Genomic DNA, 23,367 nt, shown 5'->3' on the forward strand with positions numbered 1-23,367 from the left:
GAGCATTCCGCATGCTGTTATTTCACTGTACGGATCTATGATCTAAGTGTGTTCACATTCTAATGGAGAATAAAGATGAAACTTTGTATCATATAACAGCAGAAAATGACTAAACTAAAGAATAGACCTGCGGAGCGGGATCAGAGGCGGCGGCGCCTCCCCCGGCAGCCGCTATTTTTAGCATCAGCTGTTGCAATATAAAGAATGGTGAGCAGAGCTGGGAGCATTGGATTATTGAAGAGGTTCCGCAGCGGCAGCAGCAGGGGCTGGGGGACACAGAGACCCCGGGGCTGGCACAGCATGAAGTGAGAGCAGCCGGCCAGGGGCCACAGCTGGTGAGTACAGGCAGCAGTCCCATGTAACAGGGCACAGATACCAGGGGATGGGGGAAAGGAATCTGCAGTGATCTCATCTTCATCAGCCTTTAACCCTGTCCCTGCCAGATCTAAGCCTCCCTATCCCTGGGGTGGTGGGGGGGTCTGAGACCACCAGGCCCAGAGTCTGCGGAGAAGAGTCACTGGGGTCTCGTGGTGCTTCTGCCCAGGCCTGCAGGGGTTAACCAGACCCCCACTACATCCCCCAAAGAGGAGTCCTCCGGAGACCATGGAGTGACCTATGAAAGGGTTAATATTTAGTTTCTTGGGGATTTTTTGTTTATTTTCTTTCTTTGTTTTTCTTTTTCTGCTTAATCTAAATATAAACTTCTCAAGATTGGAAATCAGATCTCTATGGTCAGAACTTGTCTGAGCTGCTGCGACGTCTCTTCTAGGCCGGACGTTCTATTAGAAACTGAGAAAAATATATATCTATATCTATATGTCTCTCTCTCTTAGGGACTGGTAGCAATTTACATGGGACTGTTGTCACATTAATATATGAACTGCATATATGTTCAGGTCTCGTGCATTGTCCAACCACCTACTAAGAATTTCTTGTCACGGGGCAGACTGGGACTTGTAGTGCTGCACATTGTGCTGGGTGATGTCGGAGTCAATCATGTTGCAGCCCTGGGACCAGCTCCAGGTCCAGTCAGTCATGTCGTAGCCCAGGGACCAGCACCAGGTCCAGTCAGTCATGTTGCAGCCCAGGGACCAGCACCAGGTCCAGTCAGTCATGTTGCAGCCCAGGGACCAGCACCAGGTCCAGTCAGTCATGTTGCAGCCCAGGGACCAGCACCAGGGCCAGTCAGTCATGTTGCAGCCCAGGGACCAGCACCAGGGCCAGTCAGTCATGTTGCAGCCCAGGGACCAGCACCAGGGCCGGTCAGTCATGTTGCAGCCCAGGGACCAGCTCCAGGTCCAGTCAGTCATGTTGCAGCCCAGGGACCAGCACCTGGTCCAGTCAGTCATGTTCCAGCCCAGGGACCAGCACCAGGGCCAGTCAGTCATGTTCCAGCCCAGGGACCAGCACCAGGGCCAGTCAGTCATGTTGTAGCCCAGCGCCAAGGTCAGTCAGTCATGTTGTAGCCCAGGGACCAGCGCCAGGGCCAGTCAGTCATGTTGTAGCCCAGGGACCAGCGCCTGGTCCAGTCAGTCATGTTTTAGCCCAGGGACCAGCTCCTGGTCCAGTCAGTCATGTTGTAGCCCAGGGACCAGGGCCAGGGTTGTAACGTGCTCACTCATTCTGCCGGTTGTAGCATGACGTGACAGTTTTCTGTTAGTCGTGTCCGGTCTGTTTGGTTTCGACACCGGACCCCCCACCAGAATGAAGAATGGGGGTGAGGGGACCAATTTTCCCACTTTTTTGCAGTAATTAACTTTTGTCGAATAAGGAAAAAGTTTGTGGTGAGGGAACTCTTCAGAAACTGTTCTTGTGGGTGGAAGGAATGGGCGCTTCTTCCTTCACTTTCTGTTTGGCCAACAAGGCAGAGTCCTGTATCTTAGAATGTAAAAATTGCAATACAGGGCGCAAAACGATACGGAGTCTATGTGTTCTAAAGAGCAAGGTTTGGAAATCTCCGCTGCTTTCTTCCCAAAACAGCGCCACACCTGTCAACTGGTGGTTTGTTGTATTACAGCCCAGCCCCATTCACTTCAATGGAATGAAGATACCGCCACAATCCCGGACAGCTGGGTGAGAGCGGCTACATTTTAAAACCATTTTCAGACAAGTTGCACAACTAAAAACATCTGTGCAACTTGTCTGCGATTTGCGTTCGTGCCACAATATTAGAGCCCTGATGTGCTGTAAATGAAACAGACAAGTCGCTGGCGCGGTGCAGTCGCATGTGACTTGTAACAAGTGAGTCGTGTTTGACTTGCGACCAGCAATAGAAAATCTGACACATTTTGAAACATTTGTGATCTGTTGCAGTAGTTCGCAAGCCGCAACGCGACAGCAGAGGAGGTCGATACAAGCAATGCCGCCATCTCATCGGGCGCAACACTTGTTACTGTAGACTTGCAATCGTCATAAAAATCTGTTCCAGAATCTAGAAATTCACTTGTGCTAAGTGCTGGATAAACAGAAATTATGTAACGAGGTCTCGGGATTACAAAACACAGGATTTTAAGTTTAAAAAAATCATGTGACCTTGAAAGGCCCTAAGGCTATGTGCACACGTTGCAGATTTGACTGTGGAATTTTCTGTGCAGATTCTGCATTTCGTGTCAGAAAACGCAGGTCAGAATCTGTTTTTTTTGTTTTTTTGGTATGTGCACACGTTGCAGATTTTTGTTCAGATTTCTTCCTTTTTTTCCCTGCAGATTTCTATTATGGAATAGGTGCAGAAAAGCAGCAGATCTGCACAAAGAATTGACATGGTCTTTTTTTGAATCTGCTGCGTTTTCCATGCAGATTTTTCCGCACCATCAGCACAACATTTTTTTTTTTGCCATTGATTTACATTGTACTGTAAGGCTATGTGCACACGTAAGGATTTCTTGCAGAAATTTTCCTGACAAAAAACGGACATTTCTGCCAGAAATCCGCATGCGTTTTTTTTTTTTTTCACGTTTTTCTTCGCGATGCATAGAATAGCGGGAAAAACGCGGAAAATCCGCAAAATTAATGAACATGCTGCTTTTTTTACCGCAATGCGTTTTTTTCACAGAAAATATGCGTTTTTAATGAGTTTTTATCGCGGAAAAACCTGAACGTGTGCACATACCCTCAATCACTTGCAGATCTGCAGCGTTTCTGTGCGGAAAAAAACGCTGCGGATCCGCACTAAATCCGCATCGTGTGCACATAGCCTAACTGTAGGGGCAGAGGCCTGAAGGGAGCGGATCCGGACCCCTCTGTCCTATACAGTCTCTGCTCCAGCAGGGAGGACTGTTCGATCTCCCTCACAATAACCTCAAATATCCATAAATCCAATACAGTTCCATCTATATTTTATCTTAAAAGACGTATATGTATAATAAAATCTATATAATATTCACGTGCTCCCTGCTGATTCAGTGCCTGCACAGAGCTTGCTTTGTGGACTCCCATTTACTGTGACCTGTAGTTCTCTCCGCACAGTGTAATCTGTGTATGTCTATGGATTAAGATTCCCAATAATTCCCAGCCGAGGATCCAAATGTCTGGATGACTTCAGATTGCAGACAGATATTACCTGTATAATAGAAAGGAGTAGATCTGCGGGAACTCAAGGGCTTTTTCACATGTAGCGTTTGTGTTGCCTTTTTTTTTTATCTTCTGCTCATCTTACAATAAGAGTAAAGTAAATGGAATTTCTAAAATTCACCTGTAGTGGGATTAAAAAACAAACAAACAAAAAAAAGACCCGCTGCAAGTAAATTCTTTCTGAATTTTTACTTCAGTTGTTCCCCAATGAGGTGAAAAAAGCCTCAAAGATTAGTTTATTTTACATTGCATTTTACAGACCATAGACTGCGTCTTTCCTGCAGGAAACAATGCTGTGTGGGAACGCTCCCTACACTTTGCCATCCTTGCTTTTCCACACTTTGCCTTAAATCTGATAAGTAAAAATGACAAATCCTATTACAAAGGATAATGGGGGTCATTGGTATCTTTTATACTAGGCTTAAAAACTTTTAATGGGTTGTAAGGCGGCAATCGCACCTGAGGTTAGTTGTTTTTGATACATATTACCGTATGTAAAAAAAGGTAAAATAATTGATTTAAGATTCTGTTAATTTGTATCAGAACAAAACTGATACAAAATGTGTCAGTGCAGGCTGGGCCCGTTTATTGCAGCGCTGTGAGCAGGTGATGACACTACATGAAGTGCCTGTCATACGGCCGCAGGGACACGGCGTCATCATCTGCTGCTCTGCGGGGCGTCGTATGACGGAGATGGCGCCAGCAGTGTAAGCTCGTCGTGAAATGTAAGAAATATTCATACCTCTCGTTAAATTGTTTTCACTCCAACAAGGATTGATTTTGGCAGATATATTATGATTATTACTAGCAATTCCCTAACGTGTGAGATAACGAGTCCCAACACTGGAGCCTAAATTGTAAACCCCACTGCTACACTCCAGTGTGTATGTATGGTATATGTATGTATGGTATATGTATGTATGGTATATGTATGTATGGTGTATGTATGTATGGTATATGTATGTATGGTGTATGTATGTATGGTGTATGTATGTATGGTATATGTATGGTATATGTATGTATGGTGTATGTATGTATGGTGTATGTATGTATGGTATATGTATGGTATATGTATGTATGGTGTATGTATGGTATATGTATGTATGTATGGTATATGTATGGTGTATGTATGTATGGTATATGTATGGTATATGTATGTATGGTGTATGTATGGTATATGTATGTATGGTATATGTATGTATGGTATATGTATGTATGGTATATGTATGTATGGTATATGTATGTATGGTATATGTATGTATGGTATATGTATGTATGGTATATGTATGTATGGTGTATGTATGTATGGTGTATGTATGGTATGGTATATGTATGTATGGTATATGTATGTATGGTATATGTATGTATGGTATGTGTGTGTATGTATGGTATGTGTATGTATGGTATATGTATGGTATATGTATGATGTATGTATGGTATATGTATATATGTATGGTATATGTATGGTATATGTACAGGTATCGGGTACAGGCTGCCATATAATCCCTCTAGTCTAATGCAGGTCAGATTCTTGATGACTCCTCTGTTCTGACTTCTCATAGGAAGTAACATTGATCACAATTAATCTCATAATTGCCCCCCATGCAGCATCTGATAACCCCGCAGCGTCGGCTGCTGCCCCCACACAATGGGCGGCAGTAATATATATTGCAGGCGCAGGTAGAAACAGACAAACGTCGAATTGACACAATGCGTTATTGTTTTGTTTTTGTTTTTTGCCACATTTTCTGAAAACAATGTAAAATTGCTTAATTTTTACCAGGTATATGGCAAATCCCATTAAAGGGCCACTGTCACCCCCTCCAGCCGTTATAAACTATAAGAGCCACCTTGTGCAGCAGTAATGCTGCAGTCTAACAAGGTGGCTCTTTTTTAGTTTTTGATTCAGTTATTCCCTCAATAAAGCGTTTTAAAATTTGCCCTAACTACCTGTCCTTAGACCTGGAGGCGGTCCGAATCCTCCTCTGTGAATCTCCCAACGGCCGTCACTCTTCTCTTCTGGGGATGTGGTTGCCGCCCCCTGCGCGCTGTTTCTTCTTAAATCCGGCGCCTGCGCTGTGCGTGCCTGCCTGTGACAGGCGCAGTCTTCATTGTCCGTCATAGGTCAGACGCAGGGTGCCTGACTGCGCCTGTGCGGGCAGTGCGGCCACCCTGTTGCTGAATCCCCGCCCCGCACTGTTATTCATTATGCACAGTGCGGGGCTGGGGTTCCTGAGCATGCGCACTGCGCTGTTCATGCGCTCCCCCATCTCGGACGCTCCCCCACCTTCCAGCGTTATTTGCGGCTGCTTTATTCCAAACGCTGGCAAGGAAACCTGTATATTACGGCAACGCTGGAAGGCGGGGAACCTGGGGAGCGTCTGAACAGCGCAGTGCGCATGCCCAGGAACCCCAGCCCCGCACTGTGCATAATGAATAACACGGGGCGGGGATTCAGCAACAGGGTGGCCGCACTGCCCGCACAGGCGCAGTCAAGCACCCTGCGTCTGACCTATGACGGACAATGAAGACTGCGCCTGCCCCAGGCAGGCACACACAGCGCAGGCATCGGATTTAAGAAGAAACAGCGCGCAGGGGGCGGCGACCACATCCCCAGAAGAGAAGAGTGACGGCCGTTGGCAGATTCACCGAGGAAGCTTCGGACCGCCTCCAGGTCTAAGGACAGGTTATTTTGTACAAATTTTAAAATGCTTTATTGAGGGAATAACTGAATCAAAAACTAAAAGAGCCACCTTGTTAGACTGCAGCATTACTGCTGCACAAGGTGGCTCTTTTAGTTTATAACGGCTGGAGGGGGTGACAGTGGCCCTTTAAAGTATCCCAAGTGCATTGTGTGAGCAGGGTGGGAACCTGTCATGTCCATGAATGCTCTAAACCTGCATATATGGGGTTAATCTGCAGATTAGCAGCGTTACTAAGCAGTCCGGCCGCTGTACTGAAAGCGCGGCTACTGGGAGAAAATTAACTATTTTCCAACCGGCAGCCGCCAGGTTTCAGCCAAAGGGAAGGCAGCAGGGAGCGGATTGTGGCAGCGCTCCCTGCATTATGAGCGCGGCTGTCTGCACGCTGACACTGCGCTGTGCACAGATGCGTTGTAGAGTCATCTGTCAATCACACTGCCTGCACCTGCTGACAGTCACTGTACACAGCCGCTCTGCGCACCCCAGTGTGACTGAGGCCGGCGACTCCTGGGAGGAATGAAGGGCATGTTCTCCCCCCGGCACAGCGGCCGGACAGTCATGGACCTAATGACCTGCGGACTGAAGTCCATATAACCAGATTTCACACGTGTAACATTCATGGTCCAAGAATTTAGACTGCGATGTGCGGAGCGTCCGCGGGTCTTACACCCGAGCTGGACAGTATCTTCCCCAGGAGGCTGCAGCTGGTCCCACGTGGTTCTCCAGGGACTGGGACCATGAATGTCGCCCTTGTGAAACTGCCCTAATACTTCACCGGCTACACGCTGGTCCCTATGGGACACTTCTACATCGCAGCCCTGCACAAGGGAGAGGGGTCAGGTGTGGCCGCCAAGGGTCCTGCGACAAAAAAACACAAAAGCCTGGAATTGGATGTCTCCAGTATGGATAAGTCACAGATCTGTCACCAATGCAGGTCTGTGGGGGCTGGTGGTCTGTGGGGGCTGGCGGTCTGTGGGGGCTGGCGGTCTGTGGGGGCTGGTGGTCTGTGGGGGCTGGAGGTCTGTGGGGGCTGGCGGTCTGTGGGGGCTGGCGGTCTGTGGGGGCTGGCGGTCTGTGGGGGCTGGCGGTCTGTGGGGGCTGGCGGTCTGTGGGGGCTGGCGTTCTGTGGGGGCTGGCGGTCTGTGGGGGCTGCCGTCTGTATTGTCTGTTTATCACTGACTGATGGGAGAAAGTCGAGCATTCTCCAGTAATTTGGGCTAGGGGTTTTTTTTTTGTTTTTTTTGCATACAAGAAAGTTCTGAAACTCCAAAGGTAGAAATGTGATCACGTACTCTGACACTTGAATCGTTTTTGTGTAGAAGAAGAACCCCTTGTGTCTGAGCCCGGACTCTTCCTGCCTATTTACCTCTCTGGTCCCTGAATCTCTGTATAACTGACATGAGGTCTGTAACTCTCTAATACACTTCACGTTTCCATTTGTGATCACTGATGTCAGTGAGGGAGCAGGTTCACAGCTGACGTAATCTCACAGCTGAAGGTTTGTTACAATACATCAGCCCGGATCGTCTGATGTGACGTAAACTGGGGGAAGCCCAAATCTCCTCCTGTCCTGATCCTGTGCTACAATGTATCAGTGTTATTCCTCCTGAGAAATGCCAGAACCCTGAGAAATACCAGGACCCTGAGAAATACCCATTAAAGTCAGCATCCATCCGGGTCTGTGGCTGTGGACTGTGCCCCCTGGTCAGTGGTTACTATGTATCCATTACTTTATACAGTGAGGGATGGAAGGAGAGGCATCTTCATCTTCATCTTCATCACCCCCCTCCTCCTCTTCGCCTCCTCTCCATCTCATATTTTTTTTTTCTGTTTTCACAGTGATGCGGGAGCGGTGATCGGGGTCTCCATGGTGATCCCATCATTATCACACAAGGGGGGATTCCTGGTCTTCTCCTTCCTCAGACAGGATAATTGTGAAGTGCAGGACCCCGGCCAAAACCAAGGGCAGATAATCAATATATTGTGTAACATCCGAGAAACCTTCAGCTCCGCAACATAGAAGAAGCCCCTAATAGTGCTGGAGCGTTATAAGAGGGGCTGATATCAGTGATGTAATGTCTGGGGTTATATCAGTACTGGAGCGTTATAAGAGGGGCTGATATCAGTCACATGGTGTAATGTCTGGGGGTTATATCAGTACTGGAGCGTTATAAGAGGGGCTGATATCAGTGATGTAATGTCTGGGGTTATATCAGTACTGGAGCGTTATAAGAGGGGCTGATATCAGTGATGTAATGTCTGGGGTTATATCAGTGCTGGAGCGTTATAAGAGGGGCTGATATCAGTCACATATGGTGTAATGTCTGGAGGTTATATCAGTACTGGAGCGTTATAAGAGGGGCTGATATCAGTCACATATGATGTAATGTCTGGAGGTTATATCAGTACTGGAGCGTTATAAGAGGGGCTGATATCAGTCACACATGGCGTAATGTCTGGAGGTTATATCAGTACTGGAGCGTTATAAGAGGGGCTGATATCAGTCACATATGGTGTAATGTCTGGGGGTTATATCAGTACTGGAGCGTTATAAGAGGGGCTGATATCAGTCACATATGATGTAATGTCTGGGGGTTATATCAGTACTGGAGCGTTATAAGAGAGGCTGATATCAGTCACATATGATGTAATGTCTGGGGATATATCAGTACTGGAGCGTTATAAGAGGGGCTGATATCAGTCACATATGATGTAATGTCTGGGGATATATCAGTACTGGAGTGTTATAAGAGGGGCTGATATCAGTCACATATGGTGTAATGTCTGGAGGTTATATCAGTACTGGAGCGTTATAAGAGGGGCTGATATCAGTCACATATGGTGTAATGTCTGGAGGTTATATCAGTACTGGAGCGTTATAAGAGGGGCTGATATCAGTCACATATGGTGTAATGTCTGGGGGTTATATCAGTACTGGAGCGTTATAAGAGGGGCTGATATCAGTCACATATGATGTAATGTCTGGAGGTTATATCAGTACTGGAGCGTTATAAGAGGGGCTGATATCAGTCACATATGGTGTAATGTCTGGGGGTTATATCAGTACTGGAGCGTTATAAGAGGGGCTGATATCAGTCACATATGGTGTAATGTCTGGGGGTTATATCAGTACTGGAGCGTTATAAGAGGGGCTGATATCAGTCACATATGGTGTAATGTCTGGAGGTTATATCAGTACTGGAGCGTTATAAGAGGGGCTGATATCAGTCACATATGGTGTAATGTCTGGGGGTTATATCAGTACTGGAGCGTTATAAGAGGGGCTGATATCAGTCACATATGGTGTAATGTCTGGAGGTTATATCAGTACTGGAGCGTTATAAGAGGGGCTGATATCAGTACAGTATACTTTTGCCCTTGTCGCTGCCTTCTGATCGTTCTGTAGTTTTCTTTGTCTCCTGTTGTGTTGCCAGTTTTATATTGGGCCCCCAGGTATAAGGACACGGAGCTGTCGGTGGCTGCCATGATTTGCGGATGGCCGATTATAGTGTTTGGGGTCCTATAACCGCTTGCCGTATTTATCACCTGCTTTGTCCTGCGTTCAGCAGACGCCATTATTTTTAGTGAATACCTTCCATCTTTTTATTAGGGAGCCGCTATAATTAGTCCCTCTTAGGCCGGACCCCAGTGCTGGGCGAGGAGCTGACAGTTGGCGCTGCCGCCACATCCTCACCATTCCTTGCATAGCAATCTCTGGTTTATGTGATGTTTTCATATTCCCGTTTCTATGAACATGAGTCCAAGCTCTGCACAACTGTTCTGTATGGTGGATTCTGCTCATCCTGGGCCTCCTGGTTCCCGACTAGAATTCTTATACAACAGTAAAGACTGACACAGGAAGATCCTAACGATCATTTGTTTTTTGGTTGTCGCCCAAAGTCTGTTATTGGGTAACTCGGCCATTCAAGATCTCAGAGCATGCTGGGGGTTGTAGTATCTCAACAGCTGGAAGGCCCCAGGTTGGAGACCACTAGAATAGACAATCTACTTGGCAGAATTCATCCTGAAAGGGTTATTGCAAAGAGGCAAATGAGCACATGGCCTCCGGATAGGCAATAAATTGTTGATTCCTGGGGGTCCGATTACTGGGACCCCCACATCCAGCCCTATAGATTTGGTGCATGTGTGCAACCACCGCTCCATTGTAGCAGTGCATGTCAGAGAACTGTTCCCGTGATCAGTGGGGTCCGGCAGTCTCTCCCCCAAGAACTGCAGGCTTTCTATCCTGTGGATGGGGAATACGTTGCCTACCCGGTAATAACCACTTACACTGTTAACTCTTCAGTCTCCACAATGAGCTTCTGCGTCCACACATGAAATGTCCAGTGTTGGGTACATAAACCACGAATGCAAATCCAGCAGAGTGTCCAGGTAGGACCGCCAGGCGGCTGAACAGCGTGCTGCCCCCCCCCCCCCCGCCGGCTGTGCCCCCTCCCATCTCGGAGCAGCATAATGTAGAGACTGAGACCCTGATTCCGGCGATGTATGATTTACTGGGCTGCTTGCTGCAGTTTTATTTTATGACCTCTGTATAACCCCTCCCTTAACACTGATTGGCTGCTTTCTGCCTATGCACTGTGTACAAGAGCTGTCAATCAGAGGTAAGGGTGGGGTTATACACCACTCAGCATTCAAGAAATTGCTAGATCTGCAGCGGGAGAACACAAGGATTTATGCACACTGCAGCAAGGAGCCCAGAAAGTGACACAACGATGACATCAGGGTCTCTGCCCCTACATCCTGCTGCTAATAACAGCAGAGACAGAGTGGCTGATTCCCTTTAAATGTGCCTTTTAAAAATGATGTAAGGTCTGTATATGATATCAGGTGGACGGAGTGTAAAGTCGCATCCTCTAGTCCCTTCTAGAGCTGTAGTCACAAGAGAAATGACCTGTTCCACCGCTGAGCACCCTCCGTCCAGTGAACAAGCAGCATCTGCAAATACATATAAAGGTAAATTGTGCAGCAGCTCTGGATGTGACAGGAGCAATCGTGATGCAATGTAAGATGAGTTATCTGAAGATGTAACGACCTGCGCTGTGATGGCTGCAGCCTGCTACATTGTGTCACATGAAGAATACTGAGCACATGTGCAGTGGCGGAATGTCGCCAGCTGGTTCCGAGGCGGTGCTGCCATGTGGCCTCCTCTACAGGCCAGGAGAGGGTTAATGTTCCGCATCTCGCTGGCAGACAGCAATTAGCGCCATTCTCTTCACGATCCATCAGAACATCCAGCTCCCCGAGATCTAATTAACATTTGTGCCAGTTGATTGTTGAAAGGATCTCGGGCGGCTGGAAAGAAGCGTTCAGATCTGGGCCGAATATCTGGATTCAGAGCGAAGCGAGGGCTCGTGTGAAGGAGATGGAGGAGGGCGAGACTGCGACCTAAAGAGGGAGAGGGGCAAAAATAGCGAGTGCGAGATTCACCGTCACTAAACGCGCACGGTCACAAGTGCTGTAAATCCCATGGAAGAATCTCATAAATCTGTGTCCCCCGTTATATTTCACCATATGTTTGTCTCCCCCATCTGAGAGCAGCATAATATAGTGATGGAGACCCTCATTGAGCGGATGACTTCTGTTAAATACATTACTTATTCTTAACCGATCCTGCATTGTACTCCAGAGCTGCACTCACCATTCTGCTGGTTATTAAGTTTGAGGACAGATATAATTAACAACTTAAAGGCGTTATGCAAAATAATACAGGATCAGTAATGTAATGTATGTACACAGTGACTGCACCAGCAGAATAGTGAGTGCAGCTCTGGGGTATAATGCAGCAGTGTTGGTTACACACCCCTTCACCCTCTCCCCATCCTAGATTGGACCCACCTTTCATAGACACTTTGGTATTCCAGTCTATGTTATGAGGCATATAATATGGAGTAGACCTGGTTGTGGTATCTGTCAGTTTGTGGTCAATCTCCAGTAACATTAATATGAATTATTGGTGTGAAACCCGATCAGCAGTGTCCGTGGTTAATGGATAGAGGAGGTGGTGTAAACGGTTCATTAACAATTCACACATTTTATTTTTCTCCCTCCTTCCCCCGGCTGATCCTTCAGCATCTTTCACTCACACTTTCGGCTTTTTAGCTATTTCATTCTTAGATCGTGAATCGGAAGTGAATTAGGCCATTTCATGCTGACAGCTGCTGAGCGGCATAAAGCACCACTCCAATACAGAGAGCGGAGCCTGGAAGCAAAGAAAGTAACGGGAAGGAGACGCCGATCCATACAGTAGGAAAATGCAGGAGCATTATCAACAATACCTGGATACGAACAACTTGGGTGTAAAACATCATAACCTGTACCCTGTGATTCCTACAGCACATTCTCCAGAAAACTGTCAAAGAGGCCACTTTAGTACTATAATACTGCTCCTATGTACAAGAATATAACTAATATAATACTGCCCCTATGTACAAGAATATAACTACTATAATACTGCTCCTATGTACAAGAATATAACTACTATAATACTGCTCCTATGTACAAGAATATAACTACTATAATACTGCTCCTATGTACAAGAATATAACTACTATAATACTGCCCCTATGTACAAGAATATAACTACTATAATACTGCCTCTATGTACAAGAATATAACTACTATAATACTGCTCCTATATACAGGAATATAACTACTATAATACTGCCTCCTATATACAAGAATATAACTACTATAATACTGCTCCTATGTACAAGAATATAACTACTATAATACTGCTCCTATGTACAAGAATATAACTACTATAATACTACTCCCTATGTACAAGAATATAACTACTATAATACTGCCCCCTAGGTACAAGACTATAACTACTATAATACTGCCCCCTATGTACAAGAATATAACTACTATAATACTGCTCCTATGTACAAGAATATAACTACTATAATACTGCCCCCTATGTACAAGAATATAACTACTATAATACTGCTCCTATGTACAAGAATATAACTACTATAATACTGCTCCTATGTACAAGAATATAACTACTATAATACTGCCCCTATGTACAAGAATATAACTACTATAATACTGCCCCTATGTACAAGAATATAACTACTATAATACTGCCCCTATGTACAAGAATATAACTACTATAATACTGCTCCTATATACAGGAATATAACTACTATAATACTGCCTCCTATATACAAGAATATAACTACTATAATACTGCCTCCTATGTACAAGAATATAACTACTATAATACTGCTCCTATGTACAAGAATATAACTACTATAATACTACTCCCTATGTACAAGAATATAACTACTATAATACTGCCTCCTATGTACAAGAATATAACTACTATAATACTGCTCCTATGTACAAGAATATAACTACTATAATACTGCTCCCTATGTACAAGAATATAACTACTATAATACTGCCCCTATGTACAAGAATATAACTACTATAATACTGCTCCATATGTACAAGAATATAACTACTATAATACTGCTCCTATGTATAATAATATATCTACTATAATACTGCTGCAGTTTCCTGCGTTGTCTTGGTACAGGGATGTCTGACCTGTGACTTGGGCGTTTCGCGCTCTCGTAGTATCGGCTCGTTGCTGCTCCTGTATTATATCGGATTGACCACAGGTTTTGCAGCTTCACCTTTCTGTGAGATTCGTCATCTTCCATCTTCCTGATCAGGTGTTTTCCTAATTGTTCGTTCTGATATTCTAGAGACGAGAGTAGAACTTGTGACTTCTGTGAGGGATTGTGATGACACATGGGGGGGCCGTGGTGTTTCTTCACCTCGGGGGTCTCGTCGATCTTGTATCAGAATATTCTCATGTTTCTGGGGTGAGATGTTCAGATATCGGAGATTCTGCCGCTGTGATTTTCCTTCTGTAGAGGAGGGGGTGTAATGGGATTAAGCCATTTAGACATCACACGTTGCCACAGATACAAGAATTGCTTCTCTGGGAATGAGCGTCTGAAGAATTTTTGATGGTCCGTGTGGAATTCGGTGCGGCTCGCTCATGGATGGAGCATTAACCCATGGGCACCTGGTGACTGGGAGGTCGGCCAGGCTGTGGGCGATGGGTCCGGTCATCCTATGGTATCAGAGGTTTGTGTGACTGGGAGGTCGGCCAGGCTGTGGGCGATGGGTCCGGTCATCCTATGGTATCAGAGGTTTGTGTGACTGGGAGGTCGGCCAGGCTGTGGGCGATGGGTCCGGTCATCCTATGGTATCAGAGGTTTGTGTGACTGGGAGGTCGGCCAGGCTGTGGGCGATGGGTCCGGTCATCCTATGGTATCAGAGGTTTGTGTGACTGGGAGGTCGGCCAGGCTGTGGGCGATGGGTCCGGTCATCCTATGGTATCAGAGGTTTGTGTGACTGGGAGGTCGGCCAGGCTGTGGGGCGATGGGTCCGGTCATCCTATGATATCAGAGGTTTGTGTGACTGGGAGGTCGGCCAGGCTGTGGGGCGATGGGTCCGGTTATCCCAGAATATCAGAGGTTTGTGTGACTGGGAGGTCGGGCAGGCTGTGGGGCGATGGGTCCGGTTATCCCAGGATATCAGAGGTTTGTGTGACTGGGAGGTCGGCCAGGCTGTGGGCGATGGGTCCGGTTATCCCAGGATATCAGAGGTTTGGGCATCTGTCTATGGGACGGCTGGAGAAAGCCAAGTGCAGCTCTCTGCGATCTCCATTGGTCCCATAGACAATAGATGGAGCGGTGCGGTGTATACTCCACCATGGGGCGCTGTACTCGGCTTTCTCCAGCACTTATAGACGGAAGGAGCGGAGGTCGAGCATACGTACGGTACCTCCGCTCTGCTGAGAGTTTCGGGTGTCCGCACTCCCAGATATCAGAAGTTCGAGAATGGGGGACAATTTCCTTTTAGGCTTTCTGAGTTAACTGATGGGGTCCGGCATTGAGGATTTTCTTTTGGGAAGAGTGGAGAATAAGGACGACGTTGATTTTTCTCTGGAAGACTTTTCCTTTCCTGCTTTACCCAGACAAGCCATTGATGTGGCTGAGAATGGTGTAATGCCTCATTATGCCTGTGGGGGCGCTGCAGGGAATCAGATCGTGATTGTGGCGCGGACCCTCCATCGTTATAGCGGTATAGGGAGGCACAGGATAGCCAGTAACTTTGCTCTATTTGTGAGCCTCCATCGATCCCTTACTTGTCCCCATGAATTTTGTCTTTTGCAGGTTTTCCTGACGATCTGTAAAGATCCCGACCACAATAGAAATAGGACGTGTTCACACGGCGCAGGCAGATTGCGGGTTTTTTGGTTCCTGCGCTGTGAGAACGCGCCCGTCCCTGAGGCCTGAGTCCCCTCACATTAGGGTAATGCCCCGGTAATTGGGCAGGGGTCACGGCTTTCACCAGGAGCCGCGGATCTCATCGTCTTTGTGCCGTTTCTCGCAGTCGCGTTGTGTAATTTTCCTTTAACCCTTTCCGCCATCTGCATCCGGCTTCTCACACTGTGACTAATGGTCTCGGTCTCTGCAGGAACCGCACTGAGGACAAGATGGCCACCAGCGCTGTCCTGAGCGACAACCTGCCCACCTACAAGCTGGTGGTGGTGGGCGACGGGGGCGTGGGGAAGAGCGCGCTCACCATCCAGTTCTTCCAGAAGATATTTGTGCCGGACTATGACCCCACCATAGAGGACTCCTACCTGAAGCACACGGAGATCGACGGACAGTGGGCCATCCTAGACGGTGAGAGCACAGTGACCCCAATCCTGAGGCAGGCGTCCTAGAGGGCAACTGGTAATTCGGGGGGATTTGCCTTTGAAGGTGGATAGTTGTTAGAATGTGATGGTTCTGGAGGGGTTGTCATAGGGTTTTCCATCAAAATGTGATCCATTACGTAATCGGTGCAAAGGATGATATTGGCGCCTTCAAAGCTTCAATCCCAAAGTGTCCTGAAACCGTTTGCAGATTTGTGTGTGTGCAGAGAAGAACATGCTCCACGGGGTGTACAGCAGTCGGCAGCATGGAGTTTCACTTGTTCTTTACATGTTTTGCGCTGATTTTGAGTTGCATCATGTTTTGTACTCTAGTCACACCCAAAGCTGCGTTCTCCGTTCTGCTGGCAGTCACCCAGAATCCATCAGCACTTTCCAAAAACGATGCTTTCTGCAAGACTGGAGGCCGATGTGGAACTCTCCGCATCCCCAGAAGTGCGTCCTGACCCTGAACCAGGGAGTACTGCGATGGTGACAGCTTTGGGAGGGACTGGAGTATAAGATCTCTGCATTTCTGAACATATGTACAGAGCTTCAGTGAGAGCCGTGTGGCAGGGGCGGTGACTGACAAGCTGTCAGTGTGGCTACTGGCCGAGGTGGCTGTGCCTCCGGGGGCCGAGGTGGCTGTGCCTCCGGGGGCCGAGGTGGCTGTGCCTCCGGGGGCCGAGGTGGCTGTGCCTCCGGGGGCCGAGGTGGCTGTGCCTCCGGGGGCCGAGGTGGCTGTGCCTCCGGGGGCCGAGGTGGCTGTGCCTCCGGGGGCCGAGGTGGCTGTGCCTCCGGGGGCCGAGGTGGCTGTGCCTCCGGGGGCCGAGGTGGCTGTGCCTCCGGGGGCCGAGGTGGCTGTGCCTCCGGGGGCCGAGGTGGCTGTGCCTCCGGCGGCCGAGGTGGCTGTGCCTCCGGCGGCCGAGGTGACTGTGCCTCTATGTGAAAAACTTCAATCCTGACTACCATGTGAGTTTGCCCTTGGGATGACGCTGACTGCAGGGTGTTCCGCATTGATGGGGAGACCAGCTCAGCGTTGAGAGGGTTAAGTCTGCTGTTCATTATAAGGTGAACATGCCAAGATGCCGTCAGTTTCACATTTGTAAGTTCTCCTTTTTATCACAACCGCTCCTTAATACGTCATCACAAGTCCGGCCGCACCCTGCGGTGACCTGTGCTGGCAAGTAAAGAGCCGCCTGTGCTGCAGATTGTGTAATATCCAGAGCCGAACGGAAGGATCTGATCCATCTGCAGCAGGAACGTAACAAATACACAGGGGCCAAAATTGGCCACGACTTAGTCCAAGCTTTTAATCTTGATATTTATTTAAAGATTGTCTACAATTGAGGAGGTTTTTCCTGATTACATATAAATATGAAGTTTCTCATAAGGAAACAAACTTAAAATGTTTGTCCCACGAACAAAGTGCATATTAGTAGATCTTAGAATAAAATATTGGAACAGTATAGTATGTTATGCCACAGCAGTAAAAAGCAGATGGCCTAATGTAAATATGTAATGACAAAGGATAAAAAACCTTGAATAACACAGATAATAGTGTGATGAAAACACAAGTATCCCCCCCAGTAACCTTCACACTCATGGTATAATGTCCCTATGGTGACCCCATCACAGTATGATCCTCCAACTATAAGTCAAAGTAGCCCTCCGTACAGTATAATGGCCCCGCGTAGCCCTCCGTACAGTATAATGGCCCCGCATAGCCCTCCATACAGTATAATGGCCCTGTATAGTTCTCTGTACAGTATAATGGCCCAGTATAGCTCTCCCTCCATACAGTGTAATGGCCCTGTACAGTTCTCCATACTGTGTAATGGCCCTGCATAGCCCTCCGTACAGTATAATGGCCCCGCATAGCCCTCTGTACAGTATAATGGCCCTGCATAGTTCTCCGTACAGTATAATGGCACCACAGTCATCTGTACAGTATAATGGGCCTCACACAGCCCTCCATACAGTATAATGGGCCTGCATTGTGCTCCATACAGTATAATAGGCCCCACATAGTCCTCCATACAGTATAATGGCCCTACATCATGCTCTATACAGTATAATGGCCCTGCATAGTTCTCCATACAGTATAATGGCCCTGCATAGTTCTCCGTATAGTATAATGGGCCCCACATAGCCCTCCATACAGTATAATGGCCCTGCATCATGCTCTATACAGTATAATGGCCCTGCATAGCTCTCCATACAGTATAATCGCCCTGAATTGTTCTCTGTACAGTATAATGGCCCTGCATAGTTCTCTGTACAGTATAATGGGCCCCACATAGCCCTCCATACAGTATAATGGCCCTGCATAGTTCTCCGTACAGCATAATAGGCCCCACATAGCCCTCCATACAGTATAATGGCCCTGCATAGTTCTGTGTACAGTATAATGGGCCCCACATAGCCCTCCATACAGTATAATGGCCCTGCATAGTTCTCTGTACAGTATAATGGCCCCACATAGTCCTCCATACAGAATGGACCCCACAATTAAAAACAACAACAAAAAAAAACCTCTGCCCGTTCCCCCTGTACTCCGCTCTCTTCATGGTGGCTTCAGATTCTCTGCACATCTGCAATGACGACTCGTTGCGGTGACACGTCAGACACCGAGGCAGAATGATGGAGGAGGAGGAAGAGTCAGCTGGCGCTTCTTTCTCCATTAATGAATATAGTTGAAAGTGTGATACCAGGTGCAGGTCCTGTCCGGCGCTGTGGGCCAAATATACTCACCCTGCAGGCCAGACTCTGATGTGATCTAAAGGGTAAAATAAGGCGCAAAATCCCACATTAACCCCCTCTGCTCTGAATAATGGAGCTTAGGCTGCACCAGTGCTCCGACCTTCCTGACAACACCTCATGTTTCAGCATATTTCTTGGGGTCTGTGACCTTTTTGTCTTTGCTCTTATATGATATCGTCTCACACTGACCTCCTGTGTATAAGCAGATCACAGCAGCCAATCTGATCAAGCCAAGCTGCAGTGTAAAGCATGGGGTGATAGAGCCGCAAGCTGGGCCACGGATGAGACCGTATTTAGGCTGCTTCAGTCTCTATTAGACAATGCAGCTAAAATAATAATTGTGCACTAATTGTGTAAAGGATGGAGAGGAGAGAATGCAGCAATCTGGGCATCTACTGAGACAATATGAACATGTAGAATTCTGGCTACTTCAGACTCCATTTGTCAATGAGATGAGCTGGAGTCACTAAAAATAACTGTGCTTAAATGGTGTAACGCTGCAGGGTAAAGCATGGGGGAAGAACTGATTTCTATCTCCTAGACAATGTATCAAACCCTTTCAAGAAATGCTGACACTCCATAGTATTTGTCATCACGTCACAGCAGTGGCGTAGTTGGCGGCTAGTGGCGGTGTACGTGGAGGTTGGGCCCGGTCCTGGGGGAGGAATAATCTAAAGTCGTGAGAATCTTATTGGAGATTCTGTAAATAAATAAATAATAATCCTAAATTGTGGAAAAATAATAACAAATGCAAAAAATAAAATAATAAATATTTTTAGACTGGATGTAATTAGCGGCGTTTCCTTTTCTTGGTGCAGTGCTGGACACGGCCGGCCAGGAGGAGTTCAGCGCCATGAGGGAGCAGTACATGAGGACCGGCGATGGTTTCCTCATCGTGTTCTCGGTCACGGACAAGGCGAGCTTCGAACACGTGGATCGTTTTCATCAACTCATCCTCAGGGTCAAAGACAGGTAAGAACGGAGAGCAGCAGCCGGTTGTTGGGGGCAGGGAGAATTGTTACATCCCGAGAAATCCCTTTTAGCTGTCAAACGTTATGATGTAAGGGATGGAGTTCTATAGGAGTGCTATAGATGTAAAGGGATGGTACAACTGTACATGTAGGCTGTCAGTCAGGATTTGGATGCTATTTTGTCTTTTTTTTTTTTCTTGTTTCAGAGAATCTTTCCCAATGATTTTAGTTGCAAACAAAGTTGATCTGATGCACTTAAGGAAAATATCAAGTGAGCAAGGAAAAGAGATGGCAGTAAAACACAACGTAAGTGCAGGACGAAATAAAGTGTTGTGCAAATGCAGGGGCAGCCCCCTCCACAATCCTGTGTCTGGCTGTGAGACTACCACCTGAAGCAAAAGCCTCCTCCACAATCCTCTGACTGTGAGACTACTGCCAGTAGCACAAGCCCCCTCCACAATCCTGTGTCTGGCTGTGAGATTACTGTCTGCAGCATAAGTCCCCTCCACAATCCTGTGTCTGGCTGTGAGACTACCGCCTGCAGCACAAGCCCCCTCCACAATCCTGTGTCTGGCTGTGAGACTACCGCCTGCAGCACAAGCCCCCTCCACAATCCTGTGTTTGGCTGTGAGACTACCGCCTGCAGCACAAGCCCCCTCCACAATCCTGTGTTTGGCTGTGAGACTACCGCCTGCAGCACAAGCCCCCTCCACAATCCTGTGTCTGGCTGTGAGATTACTGTCTGCAGCACAAGCCCCCTCCACAATCCTGTGTCTGGCTGTGAGATTACTGTCTACAGCACAAGCCCCCTCCAAAATCCTGTGTCTGGCTGTGACACTACTGCCTGCAGCACAAGCCCCCTCCACAATCCTGTGTCTGGCTGTGAAACTACTGCCTGCAGCACAAGCCCCCTCCACAATCCTGTGTCTGGCTGTGAGACTACCGCCTGCAGCACAAGCCCCCTCCACAATCCTGTGTCTGGCTGTGAGATTACTGTCTACAGCACAAGCCCCCTCCACAATCCTGTCTGGCTGTGAGATTACTGTCTACAGCACAAGCCCCCTCCACAATCCTCTGTCTGGCTGTGAGATTACTGTCTGCAGCACAAGCCCCCTCCACAATCCTCCGTCTGGCTATGAGACTACTGCCTGTAACACAAGCCCCCTCCACAATCCTGTGTCTGGCTGTGACACTACTGCCTGCAGCACAAGCCCCCTCAAACTCTGCCACATAAAATTGGAAGCTGCTGCAGACCACTTTTCAAGAGAGCTTTGTTGATCTCTTTCCATTGCATGACAACAAGCAGAGATCCTAAACTTGTGAAGTAGATGGTGCATTACCTTTTTCTTGCTAAAATACATACATTTTCAATACGAGCAAGGATTATGGTGTAGATAGATGCAGGATCTACCCGGGGGATGGATTGTGTTCCAAACGAGAAAGGACTTTTAGATGTAAACAATTTGTAAAGTTGCTTGTTTTCTATTTTCCTGAAAGTAGAAGTCAATGTCTCTCTCTCGCTTAGAATCTTCTTCTTCTCTTTCAATTCCAGATTCCTTATATTGAAACAAGTGCCAAGGATCCACCTCAGAACGTGGACAAAGCCTTCCACGACCTCGTCCGGGTGATCAGGTAAGATGCGCTCATTACATAGATGATGATGATGATGATGATTTCAGCCCTGTTCTCATTGCCACATTCCCCATCTTTGCTACCGTACTTCTTCCCATGAGACATTTGATGGTTTCTGCTTCCTCCATGCTTTATACTGTAGCATTTTACTGTATGATGGCTACCATGTTCCATCACTGCTGCAGCAGCCAAACCACAATATTGACGTTATCACATTGACAGAAGTTAGTGAAACAATAAAGTATCAATGCAGTAGAATGTTAAACTTTAATTCTGTTACAATGTTTCACAGGCAGCAGCTTCCAGAGAAGAATCACAAGCAGAAGAGGAACACCAAGTGGCGAGGCGACCGCGGGACGGGTACTCACCGGCCGTTCTGTGTGATCTTGTGACACCTGGGCAGTGCCAGAACTGCCGAGCATGAGCACTGCCCGTCCTGTACCCGCAGGGACCTGGGGGCTGCCAGATCCAATACTTGATGCTAGGGCTGCGCCCACGATGTCTGGGCAGGTCAGCGCTCGTCACGACCAGAGGTGGTGGACAATGCCCCCTAACTGGACAGACTGAGACCCCCTCGTCCACCTCTTGGAGTGTGGATGTAGTTATTCCTCTATAATGTGGTACATTTCTTTGAAGTTTTTGTGGCAGGAATGAACTTTTTTTTCCCCCCTCATTGGAAGAAGGAAGGAGTTGGACCCTTAAGGCTTGGAGCCATTTGGCTGCCGAATGGGGAGAAGGTCTGAGATCCCTGCATTAACCACTGCATGGCCAGAGCGCACACCGCTGCTGGTCTTAAAGTGCCACAACACACACAAAAAAATATGTTGCACTTTTTAATTATTTGGCACTTCTCATCATGAACCCCCCCCCCACCATGGGGAAAAATGTAACAATAAATAGGATCATACACACTTCAGTGTTGTAAGAAACAGAGCTGGAAGACACCGACCGGGGGCAACGACCCTGCTGCTCACCGCAGACCCACAATCCCCCAGGAGAAGCAGGACGTCTGTGCCCACCAGAAACCCTCTGGAGCGAGCCGCCCATCCTGGTGCTACGTTACATGGTCTCAGCCGCGATTACAAACTTAGTTTCTTTTCTAGGGACCTGGACCACTGGAGGATTTGTTTTTATATCTTTTTATTTAAAAGGCATTTTCCAATGAATCAGCCATAAATCACTGTTTTTATTATTTTTTTTAATAGAAACTGCTTATCCTGTGACTCTGGTGCTTACCCAATGTTCTGCAAGCCATAGGCCAGTGCTTCAAGGGTTAACCAGCCCATCTGAAATGAATAGGAATTTTGGGAGGGAGAATACATTCCAGTTGGCTGGGAACCCCAGACAATGTGTCAAACCCTGGCCCCGGGCCAAGCCAGGCCAGAAGGAATGAAAAGGCCCTTTTCTTCCTTGCGTATTTTAATTTGTATGAGGACTTGTCAAGTAGCGTTTTAGTGAGACACAAAATCCGATGAGAGTTACGAGACGGTGGGAAAAATGGACACAGATGTAATTCCACTGACTGGTGTTTTACTCTTTTTTTTTTTTTCCATGTGAATGTATTAACTTATTTCTAGGGAATAAAACAGAAAAAGCATCTGCATCGGGGGAAAGTGTCGCCGCTTATTCCAAATCCAAGAGGTTAAAGGAATCCACTATTTATAGCACGAATCTGATAATAAAAAAGAATCTGGAGCAGAGAAAGAAAACATCAACTTCAAGACTCCGGAGTCCTGTGTTACCGAGAAAGAGGCAGCAGCTCGGATCAAGGAAGAACCAACACTTCATATATGTCTCTACATGGGGCAGTATTATAGTAGTTATATTCCTGTACATAGGGGCAGTATTATAGTAGTTATATTCTTGTATATGGGGGCAGTATTATAGTAGTTATATTCTTGTACATAGGGGCAGTATTATAGTAGTTATATTCTTGTATATAGGAGCAGTATTATAGTAGTTATATTCTTGTACATAGGGGCAGTAT

At 47.1% G+C, this 23,367-nt stretch overlaps 1 protein-coding gene across 3 annotated transcripts; it reads left to right on the plus strand.

Annotated features, from left to right (window-relative positions):
- Positions 1 to 22,987, plus strand: MRAS (muscle RAS oncogene homolog). Of its 3 annotated transcripts, none has more exons than XM_077273265.1 (6): positions 1 to 335; positions 15,795 to 16,006; positions 19,596 to 19,749; positions 19,955 to 20,054; positions 21,301 to 21,380; positions 21,673 to 22,987. In XM_077273265.1, exons 2-6 carry the CDS (start codon positions 15,814 to 15,816, stop codon positions 21,770 to 21,772), a joined length of 627 nt encoding a protein of 208 aa, XP_077129380.1. In that variant the 5' UTR covers positions 1 to 335; positions 15,795 to 15,813; the 3' UTR covers positions 21,773 to 22,987. The 3 variants fall into 3 exon arrangements, with proteins under 3 accessions (XP_077129380.1, XP_077129378.1, XP_077129381.1); XM_077273263.1 differs by lacking the exon at positions 1 to 335 and adding an exon at positions 14,203 to 14,396; XM_077273266.1 differs by lacking the exon at positions 1 to 335 and adding an exon at positions 14,227 to 14,751 and having other exon boundaries at positions 14,881 to 16,006.
- Positions 22,988 to 23,367: the final 380 nt, after the last annotated feature.

The sequence above is a fragment of the Ranitomeya variabilis genome, chromosome 7 (assembly GCF_051348905.1).
Source record: "Ranitomeya variabilis isolate aRanVar5 chromosome 7, aRanVar5.hap1, whole genome shotgun sequence".
Classification (NCBI taxonomy): Eukaryota; Metazoa; Chordata; class Amphibia; order Anura; family Dendrobatidae; genus Ranitomeya; species Ranitomeya variabilis.